Genomic DNA, 13,468 nt, shown 5'->3' on the forward strand with positions numbered 1-13,468 from the left:
TGGGGAAACCACCCAAAGCTCTTCTTGCCGGTGTCATCTGCATATTAGAGTAACCAGAACTCAGTCACTGTGCTCAGACTAGCAGACCAGCAAAGCCAGGGCCCACACCTAGGCCTTCGACTTCGACCTGCATGCTTTTTCCATAATACAATCCCGAGTCACCCTGCCTTAGGTGAGAATGAGGCCCGAGCAGGAACCTGGGGCTTTTGCCACTTCTCCTGCCCTGATAATGATGTGGCTCTCTCACCCTCAGAGCCCAGTGGTTTGAGATCCTCCACCTCCTGCTGTGTGACACCAGCTCAGTCTCCCGGTCACTCATGTGGGGTTAACAGTCTCCCTAACGTAATTATCACCAGGGCTCAAAGACATTCAGAAAGACCTCAAGGGTTTCTTTTTTTCCCTCCAAGGATTCCTGAAGCCCGCTGTCCTCGGCGCCTGTCCACCAAGGAGGGGGAGCTGGGGTTGGGCATGGAGGGGTCCTTCCTTACTCCCCTGGTCTCCCCCCAGGAACCTGGCGGACCGAGGCTGTGTTCGGCGAGGAAGAGCTCATCACAGTCCCAAGTGACATCCCTCTTCAGTGCGCCGCCACCCTGGGCGTCAACCCCTGCACAGCCTACCGGATGCTGGTGGACTTTGAGCGGCTGCAGCCAGGTAGGCGCCTCAGTGGGCCAGCAGGCCGGGCTCTCCCGACTGGGGTGTGACCCACGTCCCGACCCCCGAGGCCTGGGAACTTATGGGTGAGGGCCCGCGAGGAAGACAGCCCGACCTGGTGAGTGTGTCTTTTGTTGCTTTAGGTGGAAGGATGTCAGCTTGGGTCCTGGAAAACAGGCGGAAACCCCACGGAGGAGCACACCCTGGAAAACCGCTGAGGGGCCACATTCCCTCGAGCCCGGGGTGGAATTCTGCCACTCAGCAAAAATCGTGTGGCACTGTGCTGAGCTCTGGGGCTGCAGAGCTCAGACAAGACAGACACAGTCCCCGTGTTTTCAGTAAAATGCTGAACTTAGCGTTAGTCTCACCACTCAGCACGGCCAGAGCACTTTCCCGTCCACATACGTGCCCTCCCATGCATCACCCGTCAAATGCACTGGGCCGCCAGAGTGGCGAGCTGAGGGCCCCAGTCGGCCTCACCGACTGGCAGCTGACCTCCTGGATCAGCAGACCCTTCATCCGTGAAACAGGGAGGCAAGGTTCTGAGTGCTCACAGAGACATGCCGAGCAGCCCTCAGCCCAGGGCCTCGCCTACAGCACGGTACAGGGGCGCCCCTGGTACCGTCTTCCCTCGTGATAAAGGAGGAACCTGAGGTCCAGAGAGGTAAATTATTCACCCGAGATCACTCAGCGAGGAAATGACAAAGCCAGGTGTTTTATTCAGGGATTCCCTGAAAGCAGAGCCTAAGACAAGGACTGAGGGCAGATGGTTCCCTGGGGAGGTGACCCCGGGGAGCAAAAGTGAGGGACTGGAGCCAGGGACAAGGAAGGGGGAAAAGCCAGTGAAGGCTGGTTCCCGCCATGGGCTTCCAGGGCCCAGTCCTGCTGGGGAGCCTCCAGAGACCCTCACAGAATCCTCCTCAGAATTAACCTCCGAGTGACAGGAGGCTGGGCCAGTTACCCACCACCTCCCGTCCACCATGGTTGCAGGGTTACCCTGCACACCACACAGCCGGGAGCAGCCAGGGCCCTAGAGATCGCCCAGCCCATCTCTGTCGCGCTGACAAGGCGACTGAGGTGAGAGACGCGGGAGGGTGGTCGGCTGAAAGCCAGTGCCAGCTTCCTGCAGAGACAGATGCAGGCCCCCCAGCTGTGGCCAAGCAGCCTTGGGTCTCTCTAGCGGAGAAAGCCAGCAGGTGTGATCTGGGACCTTCGCTTGAATCCCAGTGCAGCAGAGGCCGTGGGCGCCTGCGTCCCCTCCCCCCAGGCCCCTCTGGTTAGGACTGTTGCTGTCGGGTCCAGTCAGGCCATTCTGGCACCACCCAGGTCAAGTGCCAACACCGTGGCTCCTCTTTCCTGCCCCAGGGCTGGCATGAAACACGTGATCCTGACCCGTGGTAACACTGTTCTCCATTATATAGACATGTATGAATATACATGTGAGGGAAACCAGAGTTTCATGGAACAGTATTTGCCCTCACCATGTGTGATACACTCCACTATTTTTTATTCTATTTTCCTCAAATTTAACCATTAAGAAAAAAAAAGTTCACAACCCACTAGGTTGGTTTCATAACCCCTGGATGGGTGACAGTCTGTAGGCTGACCCTAGCTAAGAATGATGAGCCTGCTTCTTCCAGAAAGTCCTCTGTCTCTAGCATGAGGTCCCTGCTGCCTCTCTAAACCTAGCTAGCACTTCAGGGGACTGGAGCCCCTCCCTAGACATGATGGCCCTGGACTCTAATGAGGAGCACCCCGGTGGTTGCTTCTGGGACCCTTCTTATGGAGAAGAAACTGAGGTTCAAAGAGGTCAGGGCTTGCCCCGCCCCATTCAGTTCTAGTTACAGTCGGTAAAGAAGATGGGGCTCCGTCCCTGGTACGTCTCATTCCAGAGCCCATGCTTTCCCAGCACAGCCCACATCTCCCTACTCAGCTCAAGTGCAAAGTTAGGCCTGGGCTTTGATCACAGACCCTGATTCAGGAGCTGCCAGTTTCTCCACTGCAGCTCTAATCCCATTCCGAGGCAATAGCGCATCTTCCCTCAGGAAGCCACAGGCTGTTGATAGAAAGGGACTGAGCTACAAGCTGTAAGTCGAGGCTGACCATGAGCCTTAACAGAGTTGGCTGCAGAGTGCCGTGGGAGGGCACGGGGGAAGAATCTAGGAAGGCTTCACATAAGAAGCCACACAGGTTGCCATTTCCTGTGCTTTTAAGGTATACAGGATTTCAAAACAATGGGAGAGAGAGGAGACATTGCAAACCAAAGAAAGGACCTAAGCAGACTTGACCTAAGAGCTGGGAGGATGATGAAGGATACAAAATCACTGACACAGCAGGGGCTAAGTTGCATCCAGCGTGAACTCTGAGTTGCCGAATCCTGGCAGGCATCATGGGTGCTGTAGAGGCTTGGGGCGCCCTGGGAGGAGAGAGCAACACTGCCAGGACTGAGAAGGTTCAGCAGCCAGGTCCTGGGTCCCTTCAGAGTCTGAGAACTCCACCTCTGACCCTCTAATAGGATCCTAGGCTGAAAGCCCTTGACGTGTTACAGATCTCGACTTGAGTCTCTTCCCGACCCCACAGGGGATTCCGTCATCCAGAATGCATCCAACAGTGGAGTGGGGCAAGCGGTCATCCAGATCGCGGCCGCCCTGGGCCTGAGGACCATCAACGTGCTCCGGGACAGGTACGTGGGAAGGCCTGATCCCAGCCCACCACTTGGGCCTTTCCAGCCTGGCACCCGCGGATGCCCAAGACTCCACCAGGTGGCTCCCTTGCATAAGCGGTCCTCCTTTCCTGCAGCTGCTGCTCGCTAAGGGCTGAGTCAGCCTCCAGCCCTGAAGTCCAGCGGTCTGGGGCTTGTAGGATGGTTTAGTCACTAAGTCGTGTCCGACTCTTGCGACCCCATGGAATGTAGCCCGCCAGGCTCCTCTGTCCATGAGATTCTCCAGGCAAGAATACTGGAGTGGGTTGCCATTTCCTTCTCCAGGGGATCTTCCCGACCCAGGAATCAAACCCTGGTCTCCTGCATTGCAGGCAGATTCTTTCCCAACTGAGCTATAAGGGAAGCCCCGGGGCTATAGGATGAGTGACTGAAATGTAAAGGGAGGGCAGGAAGGAGGTAGAGAAGGCCCTCATTCCCAACCTGAGTTTTTAAGATGCTTGACTTCTTATAAGCCCATGTTTTCAAAACCACAGTTCACACTTGGGAATGTTTAAAGCTGTATTTCTATCTGTGAACTGACTAACCCAAGGCCCCTGTTTCCCTTGCATTTGTGTAATGCCTTGAAGTGCACTAAATACAGATGTAAAGGAGATGGGGCAGGTTTGTCATCAGAGAGAGGAAGCCACTTGCTCAGGAAGACACAGCAAATCAAAGACAAACTTAAGTTTCCTGACTCTTTCTCTCTCCAGCGTATCATCCAGCCTCCTTAAGCCTCACTGTCCACATACGTGGCTGTGTCCATCAGGGAAGTCCAGCCTCATTAGGAGAACTGATACTCGCTCCAGTTCCCCATCCCCTCAGTTGTGCTAACAAGAATTGCTCTGTTTGCCTTGGTAAAGAGGCACAAAGCCACTCGTGGGCCAGGGTATGTTTGCACAACACTCTGAAGAGCCTCTTGAAAAGACAGGGGGATAGGAAGAGGAGTTTGTCGTTTAAATAGAAGAAATCAGGAAGTGAACGAACTCCTCCCTGGGCCAGAAGGTTTCTAGCGTCCTTGGGACCAGTAGGAGCGGTAGCAACCACCCAGCACTCTCTCACACCAGTGAGAAAACTGAGGCCAGGAGATGCTGGAGTGTGCTGAGGCTGGGTGGCTGGGCCCAGCTTCCCACAAAGAGAAACTCGGGTTCTCACACCTGTGGCAGAGGGGTCCTGGGAGCCTCTGGTGGAGAAAGTGGGCAGATGTGACCGAGGACCCTGGATTGTGTTTGGTTTCCAGACCTGACCTCCAGAAGCTGACCGACAGACTGAAGAATCTGGGGGCTGACCACATTGTCACAGAAGAGGGGCTGAGAAAGCCTGAGATGAAAAGCTTTTTTAAGGTACCAGTGAAAACGGACCAGGCTCATCCCGCTGAAGAAAGGCAGTCACTTGAGTTCAGAAAGCTGGGCACTGGCCACTGATCGTCTCCAAAATCCCCCCTTCTTCTCCTTGTGGCTGGGTAAAGCCCATTCCCTCAGCCAGGGGACAGCACACAGTAAGTGCCCAGGGGCTGTGAGGGGACAGCGTAGAGACAGACAAGGTCTAGGAAACCCCGCCTGATTTGTCATTTTGAAGGTTTCTGATTGGCTCCATCAGCCCACACCGCCAACGTGAGTCTCAGAGCTGGGAGAGGGGCACAGGAGGGAAGAGAAAGGAATGAAGTCGCGTTTCACGTTTATGAGGCACCTGCCGTATGTTTTTTACCTGAAAATCCCCACAGAAGCTCTACAAAGTAGGTGCCATCTGTTTTATAGATGAGAAATGAAGCTTGGAAAAGACAAAGGACTTTACCAAGACCACAGTCAGAGGTAGTGAGGAGTTTACCGAGACCGCAGTCAGAGGTAGTGAGGAGTTTACCCAGACCGCACAGTCAGACGTGGTGGGGTCGGGGCTGGCCTAAGCCTCTCTAGACTCCAAAGCCCCTCAGCCTGCCCGACACCTCACAGCGATCAGACACATCCCAGTCTCTTGCCACTGACTCCTGGCAGGGTAGGACACATACTCACCTGAGAGCATTTCTGAAGCAGTAGGTCAGCATGTCTGATACTGACCAACCTGTAAGTACCGAGGAGAGGGGACATGAAGTCTGTCAGAACACAGCACCGATGCCCTCTGTCTGTTCTTTCCCAGAGGTGAGTTTTGAACAAAATCCTCCCATGGACAGAGGAGCCTACCGGGCTACAGTCCATGCAGTCAGAGTCTGACACAACTGAGCGACTCAAAAACAACACTGCTGATCCATGGGCTTCCCAGGTGGTGCCAGTGGTAAAGAACCCGCCTGCCCAGGCAGGAGACGTAAGAGACTCGGGTTCGATCCCTGAGTCGGGAAGATCCCCTGGAGGAGGGCATGGCGACCCACTCCAGTATTCTTGCCTGGAGGATCCCATGGACAGAGGAGCCTGCAAAGAGGTGACTGAGTATGCCTAAAACAGATAACAAGATTAAGCTGGTAAAGAAAAGGCCCTCCCCAGACTGAGTTTGAAAGCCTGAGGGTCCTACTTTTTCACTCCCTCCAGACACAGCCCTTGGGCCAGGGAAGTGCGGTTTGCAGCAAGCTTCAAGCCACTCTCCCCTTCACCCCCTCCACACACACTGCACCCCACAGAGGGGTAGCTCACTCACTGTAGATCTCGTTTCCCAGGACGTGCCCCAGCCACGGCTTGCTCTCAACTGTGTCGGCGGGAAAAGCTCCACGGAGCTGCTGCGGCATTTGGCGTAAGTCCCTCGGCCCCTCGGGTCCAGTGCGCCAGCGCCCTCCTGAGCTGTAGCCAGGAGGACCACCAAGTGACCAGGTGCCAGTGGCCAGTGCAAGCCAAGGCCAGGTCAGCACACCCCTGGGTAGGAAGACGGGACCCTTGTCCCACCCCAGTTATCTGGACCCGCCCCTTCTCAGCCTTCTTTACAGATGGGACCCGTCTGGCTTTGTTTTCCCGGGGACCCCAGTAGTAACTGCTGGGCCCTCTGTGAAAGGGGAGCAGTTAAGGGTTCATAACCTAGGGGCATCTGCAAAAGTCCTAGCATATTAGCTTTTAAAAACGGATTCTAATTTTAAAGGTAACATTATGCTATTATTACAAAACATCTTGAAAGCATGTAAAAACACAAAGGAAAAATTAAGCACAAAACTGACCTACCGTCCCGCCACAGAGAAGGACAAGCATCGTTGACAGTGTTGACAGTGTACGTCCCTTCATCCTTTTTTCCTTTCACATAAACTTCTCGAGCGGAAGGGCGCCTTAAGGGACACCTCCCAACTAGAGCACCAATGTTTGTTAACTCCTGTTTGCCAGCACTCACTTTAGCCAGGGGTACCGAGATGACTGAGCCACCGAGGGACCCCTCTAGAACGCACAGGCTGGATGGGAAGATGGGTCATGAGATCAGAGAGCTGTGGTAACAACCACAGAGCGTGAACCACGCGGCAGACTGTGCAGAGTGTGTGACGTTCCCCTCCCACAACCACCTGAGCACGGGGTACCGCTCCCATCCCCATCCAGACAAGGCCCAGAGAGGGCAGGCAGCTTGCCCGTGGCTGTGAGCCCAAGCACAGCTCTTCACATGACTCCAGGCAGCCTCCGAGGCCACCGCCATCCCTGCGTGGCCCGTCGTAGGACAGAATCTTGCTCAGGGGTCACAAGTGTAGGCTTTGGAGTCAGAAAGGCTGCTGCTCACTAGCTGGGGATCTGTGTGATCTAGGCAATACATGAAAAATGATCCAAGCCTCAGCCTCTTCATCAGTCAAATGGGGGGATATAAACCTTTTCTACCTCAGAAGGTGAGTATAAGGGGCTCTGAGGTCCGCACAGAGCGCTGTACAAGCGAGAGGTGGGTCCGCGCTTTCTCGACTGTGAAAGAGGCATCGTCAAGGTCCTCCCTTGGGGTCACCCTGAGGATCATTGGCCAGCACATGTGAAATGCTCAGACCTGTGCCTGGCACATAGTAAACACCCAGTCAACAGTTGTTTCTGATTTTAAAAAAACAACTATATTTTGTACTGGGGTATAGCTGATTAACAAACAGTGTTGTTGATAGTTTCAGGTAAAAAGCGGACTCAGCCATACGTGCATGCATGTACATGTATCCATTCTCCCCCAAACTCCCCTCCCACCCAGGCCATAAGCGGTAGCCATTCTGATTAAACCCAGTGTAGTGCTAGTCCACAGAGGGAGGGCTCAGCGCCGCTCCCTGCCACAGGATCTACTTTCCAGAGCCAGGTGGCAGATGAAGGACCTGAAGGCCAAACTGGCCCGCAGCCTCAGGAACAGAGAGTTCCCCACCCCTCTCAGCAGCTTCTGCCCTTCTGGAGTTCGCCGAGCCTCCATGGTGTTGTCCCAGAGTGAACCTCGGCTCATCCTGCATCAGCAAACTCCTGCAAGAGCTGGGGGAGCAGGGAAGAGCACACAGGTTGTCAGGCATGTGAAGACTTAGCTTAACATTTTTTAAATGACACAAGCCCCTCTCTCCTGTATGACCACTGAGGGTGTCAGACAGCAGGTCCTGACACTCACCATCATCCTCTGCACCGTCCACAACATCCCTTAGCATCCCGAGCTGCTTCCATCTCACTAGTCCTTTGACTGACAGCTCACTGGTCCTTTGAATGAGAGTGCCCAGAGAGAGAGGCAGCATGACCCACTGCCTGCTGCCCAGGGTCACCCAGGCACATAGTAAACACCCAGTACACTGTTTACACCCAGTAAACAGCCGGAGCAGAGCCCAGCTGGACTCAGGTCATGAGCTTTACTTAGGGAGCACTCTTCCCTGCAGCTCTTCCTCAAAGCCTGGGCACGAGCTTCAATCAGTGGGCTCCCCACCCTGGTTAGACATCCAGGTCATCTGCAGGGAGTGTCTGCTTGCTTCTTTGTTTTCTGTTGTTTTTAATATAGATCCTTGCCCTGATCCACTGGGTCTGGGGCAGGCGTGGGAATCTGTTGTTTTTTTTTGTTTTTTTTTTTTTGAACCCTTCCCAGGAATTCTGGGGGCTTCCCAAGTGGCACTAGTGGTAAAGAACCTGCCCGCCAATGCAGGAGACGCAAGAGAAGAGAGTTCGATCCGTAGGTCAGGAAGATCCCCTGGAGGAGGAAATGGCAACCCACTCCAGTATTCTTGCCTGGAAAATCCTGTGGACAGAGGAGCCTGGTGGGCTATATAGTCTATAGAGTTGCAAAGAGCCGGACACGACCGAGCACGCACGCACACAGGGCTTCTGAGAACAAGGTTCAGGAACCAGGGTTGGAATAGATGGTGCTGTGACTCTGCCTCTACCTGTGACCACTCTGTTCTCTCTGCTCCTCAGGCCTGGAGGAACCATGGTGACCTATGGGGGAATGGCCAAGCAGCCTGTCATCGCCTCCGCGGTAAGCTGGGGTCTGAACACCACAGTCCTCTAGACTCGGGCAGTGCCCCGCCCCTGGGGGAGTCTATCCCTTAAGCCTGAAGTTCTTGCCCTCAGAGCACCTTAGTGTGTGTCCTTCCTATTTCCACAGAGCCAGCTTATTTTTAAGGATCTCAAACTTCGGGGCTTTTGGTTATCCCAGTGGAAGAAGGACCACAGTCCAGGTGAGTGGATGATAGCCCTGTTAGCAGGGGTCACATGAGAGGGCAGCGCCTACTCAGAAGTGACCAGCGACCCTGAGCCCGGAAGAGGTGATCAGACCCCCCACCCCAACCCCAAAACAGGATAAAGGATAACAGCCTCTAGAAACAGCTACAGTCAGCAAATAGTTGTAGGCTACAGTGGGCTTGTCCTCAAGGCGACCACACTGAACAGGACAGCTCCTGCTGCCCTCGCGAGGGGCTGACAGCGGGGAAGACTGCCGTGGAGGACAGCCCAGGAAAGAGAACAAACTCTGGCTCCAGCCTGACTGGGCTCAAATCCTGCTTCCACCACTGCTAGCTATAGGTTCTGCCGAGCCAGCCATGGGACATCAGGCAAGTTACTTAACCTCTGCCTTGGTTTCAGTGTCATAATTGTTGGGACGTCCCTGGCAGTCCAGTGGCTAAGACTCCCCTGCAGGGGGTTGTTGTTGTTCAGTCGCCAAGTCATTTCAGACTCTTTGCGACCCCATGGACTGCAGCACACCAGGCTTCCCTGTCCCTCACCATCTCCCAGAGTTTGCCCAAGTTCACGTCCATTCAATTGGTGGTGCTATCCAACTATCTCGTCCTCTGCCACCCACTTCTCCCAGCATCAGGTTTTTCTCCAGTGAGTCGGCTCTTCCCAGCAGGTGGCCAAAGTATTGGCGCTTCAGCTTCAGCATCAGTTCTTCAATGCATATTCAGGGTTGATTTCCTGTAGGATTGACTGGTTTGATCTCCTTGCTGTCCAAGGGACTCTCAAGAGTCTTCTCCAGCACAGAGGTCCAGTCTCTGATTGGGAAACTAAGATCCCACATGGCCTCAAGTCTCAGTCAAAAAAAAAATTTTTTTTAACAGTCGTAATTGTTTAAACTATTGTTAGCAATGTTTGACAGAGGTGGAAACTGAGGTTTAGAGTGGCTAAGTCACTTGCCCCAAGTCCCCCCCACCTAAAGAGTGTGCAGCCAGGATGTGAACAGCCAGTCGCTCCGACTCAAGACCCTGAACCAGACACACTCTCCTTCCTCTCCCGGAGGACGGGTTCCCCAGAGTGTGACCACCATCCTCCCAGGCGGAGCCTGAGGAATGAGGTGGCGTTCTCCCAGTGAAGGAGATGGGAGTGGTCCTATGAACAGGGTGTTTCAAGCAGAGAAAACAGCATGTGCAAAAGGCTATCAGAGAGGGTGGGAAGCTGGTTGTGACCAGATTATGAGAGGCCTGATAATCCTCTTTAAGGAGCTCAGACTCTATCTTAAGGGGAAACGGGAAGCATGGACAGTGTTTCAAGCAGGAGATACAATTCAGTTTGAATACTGAACGAACTGATGTCTATGAAAAAGCACTTCTTAGGCAAGGCCTTCACTTCTCATTTTCTTCTGCCATCCTGGGTCCCTAAGTGGGAGGCAAGCCCCTGGAGGGGACCCTGCTGGCCTCAACAGGAAAGGTCCTGAGGGAGTCTCAGGCTCTCAGGGAGGCTCTCTGCCCCCAGCAGAGCTCATCTGTCTGTGCTGGACACTTCCTCCTCTGGCTTCCCGCCCTCGCACCATTCAGGACTCCCAGCTATACCCAGTCAGGTTCTGTGGGTCTGAGCCTCTCAGCCACCACTCTGCCTGCCTATCAGCTCCTGGGGCCGCTGCCTGCACCCTGTCCCCACCCCGGCTCTCACTGTCCTGAACGCAGGCGGGAACCAGGCCACCTCCACAGCCGCCACGCCCTGGCCAAGCCCGGGCCTCTCGCTGTGGGGCAGGCCTCCCTGGAGCCCGGCCCCAGCTCCCGCCCGCCTCCCACCTCCCCGGGCCCTCCAACCTCCCACAGACCAGTTCAAGGAGCTGATCCTCACACTCTGCGATCTCATCCGCCGAGGCCAACTCACGGCCCCCGCCTGCTCCGAGGTCCCGCTGCAGGACTACCTGCGTGCCCTAGAAGCGTCCACACAGCCCTTCGTGTCTTCAAAGCAGATTCTCACCATGTGACGTGATAACCCCAGAGCCAAGCAGGAGGGGAGATGGATCAGCAGGACTGGTTCGGGCCCTCCCCCCACCCCCCAGTTGGGCCTCCACCGTCCACAGGCTGCACCTCTCCCCACTGTCCCTTCTGACTCAGAGAATTGGGGGGCCAGCCTCAAGGTATTGAATAAAGTCTGAACTTCCTAGGAGGAAAAAAAAACCACAAACCAACAGAAGTCCTCTCTGGAGAAGGACCATCCCCAGGCACTCACCATCTCCCAGCACGAAGAAGCTGCCCTCTGCCTGTGCCCCAGCAGCATGGCCCTATAAAGCCACGCCTGGGCAGGACGGGCAGGGCACAAGAGCCAGTCAGACAGATCTCTGCCCTCCAGCCGTGCCAGCCCACTGAGGAGAACCTTCTAAAAAGGAAGGTTTGACTCATTCTCAGGTGGCCTGCAGCTCTGTCTGGGGCAGGGGGAAGGATCAGCTCCAAAGAAGAGCAAATGCCAGGCTGAGAAATCAAGGAGATGGGGTTTCTCTCAGTCGCTGGACCATGCCCAGGGCACTTCCATTCTAACTAGGGAGACAGGCACATCAGTGGTTACACCTGAGGTCATTTTACTCCCAAGGGACACTGGATTGTCATAATTGAAGGGCTGCTGCTAGAGTCTTGTGAGTAGAGGCCAGCATTGCCGGCATCCTACAGAGCACAGCAGTCTCCGTCAGCAAGGGCCCATCAGCCCAAGTGTCCACAGTGCCACTGTGGAGAAACCCCGCATCACACTACAGGTCCCACAGTGGTTGTCATAGTGATGCGCGTGCTAAAGAGGACCCGTGTGAGGTGCTGTGAGCACCTAACCGAGGTCCTGTCCTGCCGGGGTCCAGCCCCAGTGGATCCAGGGTGATTCGAAGGTGGGACGGAGTCAGCGTCTTTGGAAAAATACATATTTAATCACAGATATAGAGAGATTAGAAATGGATAGTGTAGTAGGAAGATTAGTGGAGAAAAGGAGGCTGAATAACTTGGATTACGTGGAATAGCATCCATGCTCCAGATGGGAATTCAGCCAGAAAAATGGGGAGCAGAAAAGAAGCGACATGAGGGAATCAGTCTTTCCGGAAACTGATCCGATTTCTTTATTTTGGGGTTTGCTTATATACCTTTTGTTACACATAGGGTTGAATACAGAGTCACGTGGGGGTCAGCAGTCCTGACCGTTATCAAAATCAGGTGCTTCACATAAATGTATAAAAAGAAAGGTCTTAGGGATATTACATCATCTTCTGGCCATGAGTGAGACCTGCTGACATTTTATGATCCTTTCTTTCTGATAACCAAAAAACTTATTTCTTCCAAGGGTGTTTTTTCTTAAACCAGGCACCACCCTCCAAATAAAGTTACATTCCTATAGGGTGAGGGTGTAGTGAGTTACAATCAAGAAAGGAATTTATTCAACCCAAGGTTAACATGATTAGTCTTAAAGGTTAATACTTATTTCTCCTATATGCTTAAAGGTTAATACTTATTTCTTCCTATATGCTAGTTATATTCATTATAAGGGTAGGGAACATGGAGATTTAGCAGCAAACATCAACCCAACAAATGAAAATCCTTTCACCAATGCTCCCCTTAAGATCTATTTAGTCTTAAGATATGATAAAGTTACATTTTTAGATAGCAAGGACACAGTGATTTATAACAAAGTACAGTGATCTATTACAAAAGAGAAAATCCATTAACTCAAAAAGTCTAGTATTGCTAACATCAAAAACTACTATATTTCCCTTTGCTATATTCCAAATACATTGATTAATATATTCCCAAGTGCCTAAGGATATGGAGGCCTGGCGGCAATCATTGACTCAACAAGAAGAAAAAGTCCTATGCTAATTAAGACTCTCAAAATACTCCAAAACTCTCTGTGCTGTTTACGGTTGAGAGGTAGTAAACAATCTTGTGCCTAGTGGCAGCAGTATGGATAATCCTGTCACACAAGCTAGTCTGTCAGCAGAGAGGTTTGACCTGAAACATCCTTGTCCCACCCAGAGCAGGGAATTAGCAGCAATTATTGACACAACAAATGAAGAACCCTTCACCAAATAATTCCTAACCAACCCATTATACTAATAATTTCTAACTCCCCAAAAGAATTTGCCTTTAGTAAGTCTAAAACATCTCATGCCTCTCAGGTTGGGAGGCTGTAAACAATCACATGTAGCCAGACAAACCTATACAGGCGGGCTAGATAACCTTCAGAGGAGTCCGTAAGCTGAAACACTCTTGTCACGCCCAGGAACTTTTATTGCCTTGGAGCTGCACGTTTACTCCTTCTCCGAGAGAAACGGTTATGGGGGGGAGCCCCCCGTAAAGTCAGAGGTGTAGGTGAGAGCATAAAACAGACTCTGGTTTGGGGGTTAGATGCTCAGGAACAGGGGGTTTCCTGAGGCTTGATCACGCCTTTGCGTATGCCAAGCCTCCTTCCTCATGACCTTTGCCATGGGCGGAATTCCTCATGCTGGCCCCCGGCATATCCCCCTTTTTTGTTTAATATAATGAGGTACAGGCTCTGTCCTAGACCTTCCTCGGGGAGC

At 53.1% G+C, this 13,468-nt stretch overlaps 1 protein-coding gene across 10 annotated transcripts in view; it reads left to right on the plus strand.

The window, feature by feature from the left end:
* MECR (mitochondrial trans-2-enoyl-CoA reductase) overlaps positions 1 to 13,468 on the plus strand; it is a 42,986-nt gene that overhangs the window by 24,835 nt on the left and 4,683 nt on the right. For 4 of the 10 annotated variants that reach the window (XM_042244454.2, XM_042244452.2, XM_042244455.2 and 1 more), the window contains 7 exons: positions 508 to 651; positions 3,232 to 3,334; positions 4,590 to 4,692; positions 5,994 to 6,067; positions 8,650 to 8,710; positions 8,840 to 8,912; positions 9,124 to 9,790. In XM_042244454.2, coding sequence (XP_042100388.1) covers positions 508 to 651; positions 3,232 to 3,334; positions 4,590 to 4,692; positions 5,994 to 6,067; positions 8,650 to 8,710; positions 8,840 to 8,912; positions 9,124 to 9,323 — 758 coding nt within the window. In that variant the 3' untranslated portion in view covers positions 9,324 to 9,790. The other 6 variants (XM_027965393.2, XM_027965394.2, XM_012150244.4 and 3 more) reach the window with 5 other exon arrangements.

The sequence above is a fragment of the Ovis aries genome, chromosome 2, assembly GCF_016772045.2.
Source record: "Ovis aries strain OAR_USU_Benz2616 breed Rambouillet chromosome 2, ARS-UI_Ramb_v3.0, whole genome shotgun sequence".
Taxonomy (NCBI): Eukaryota; Metazoa; Chordata; class Mammalia; order Artiodactyla; family Bovidae; genus Ovis; species Ovis aries.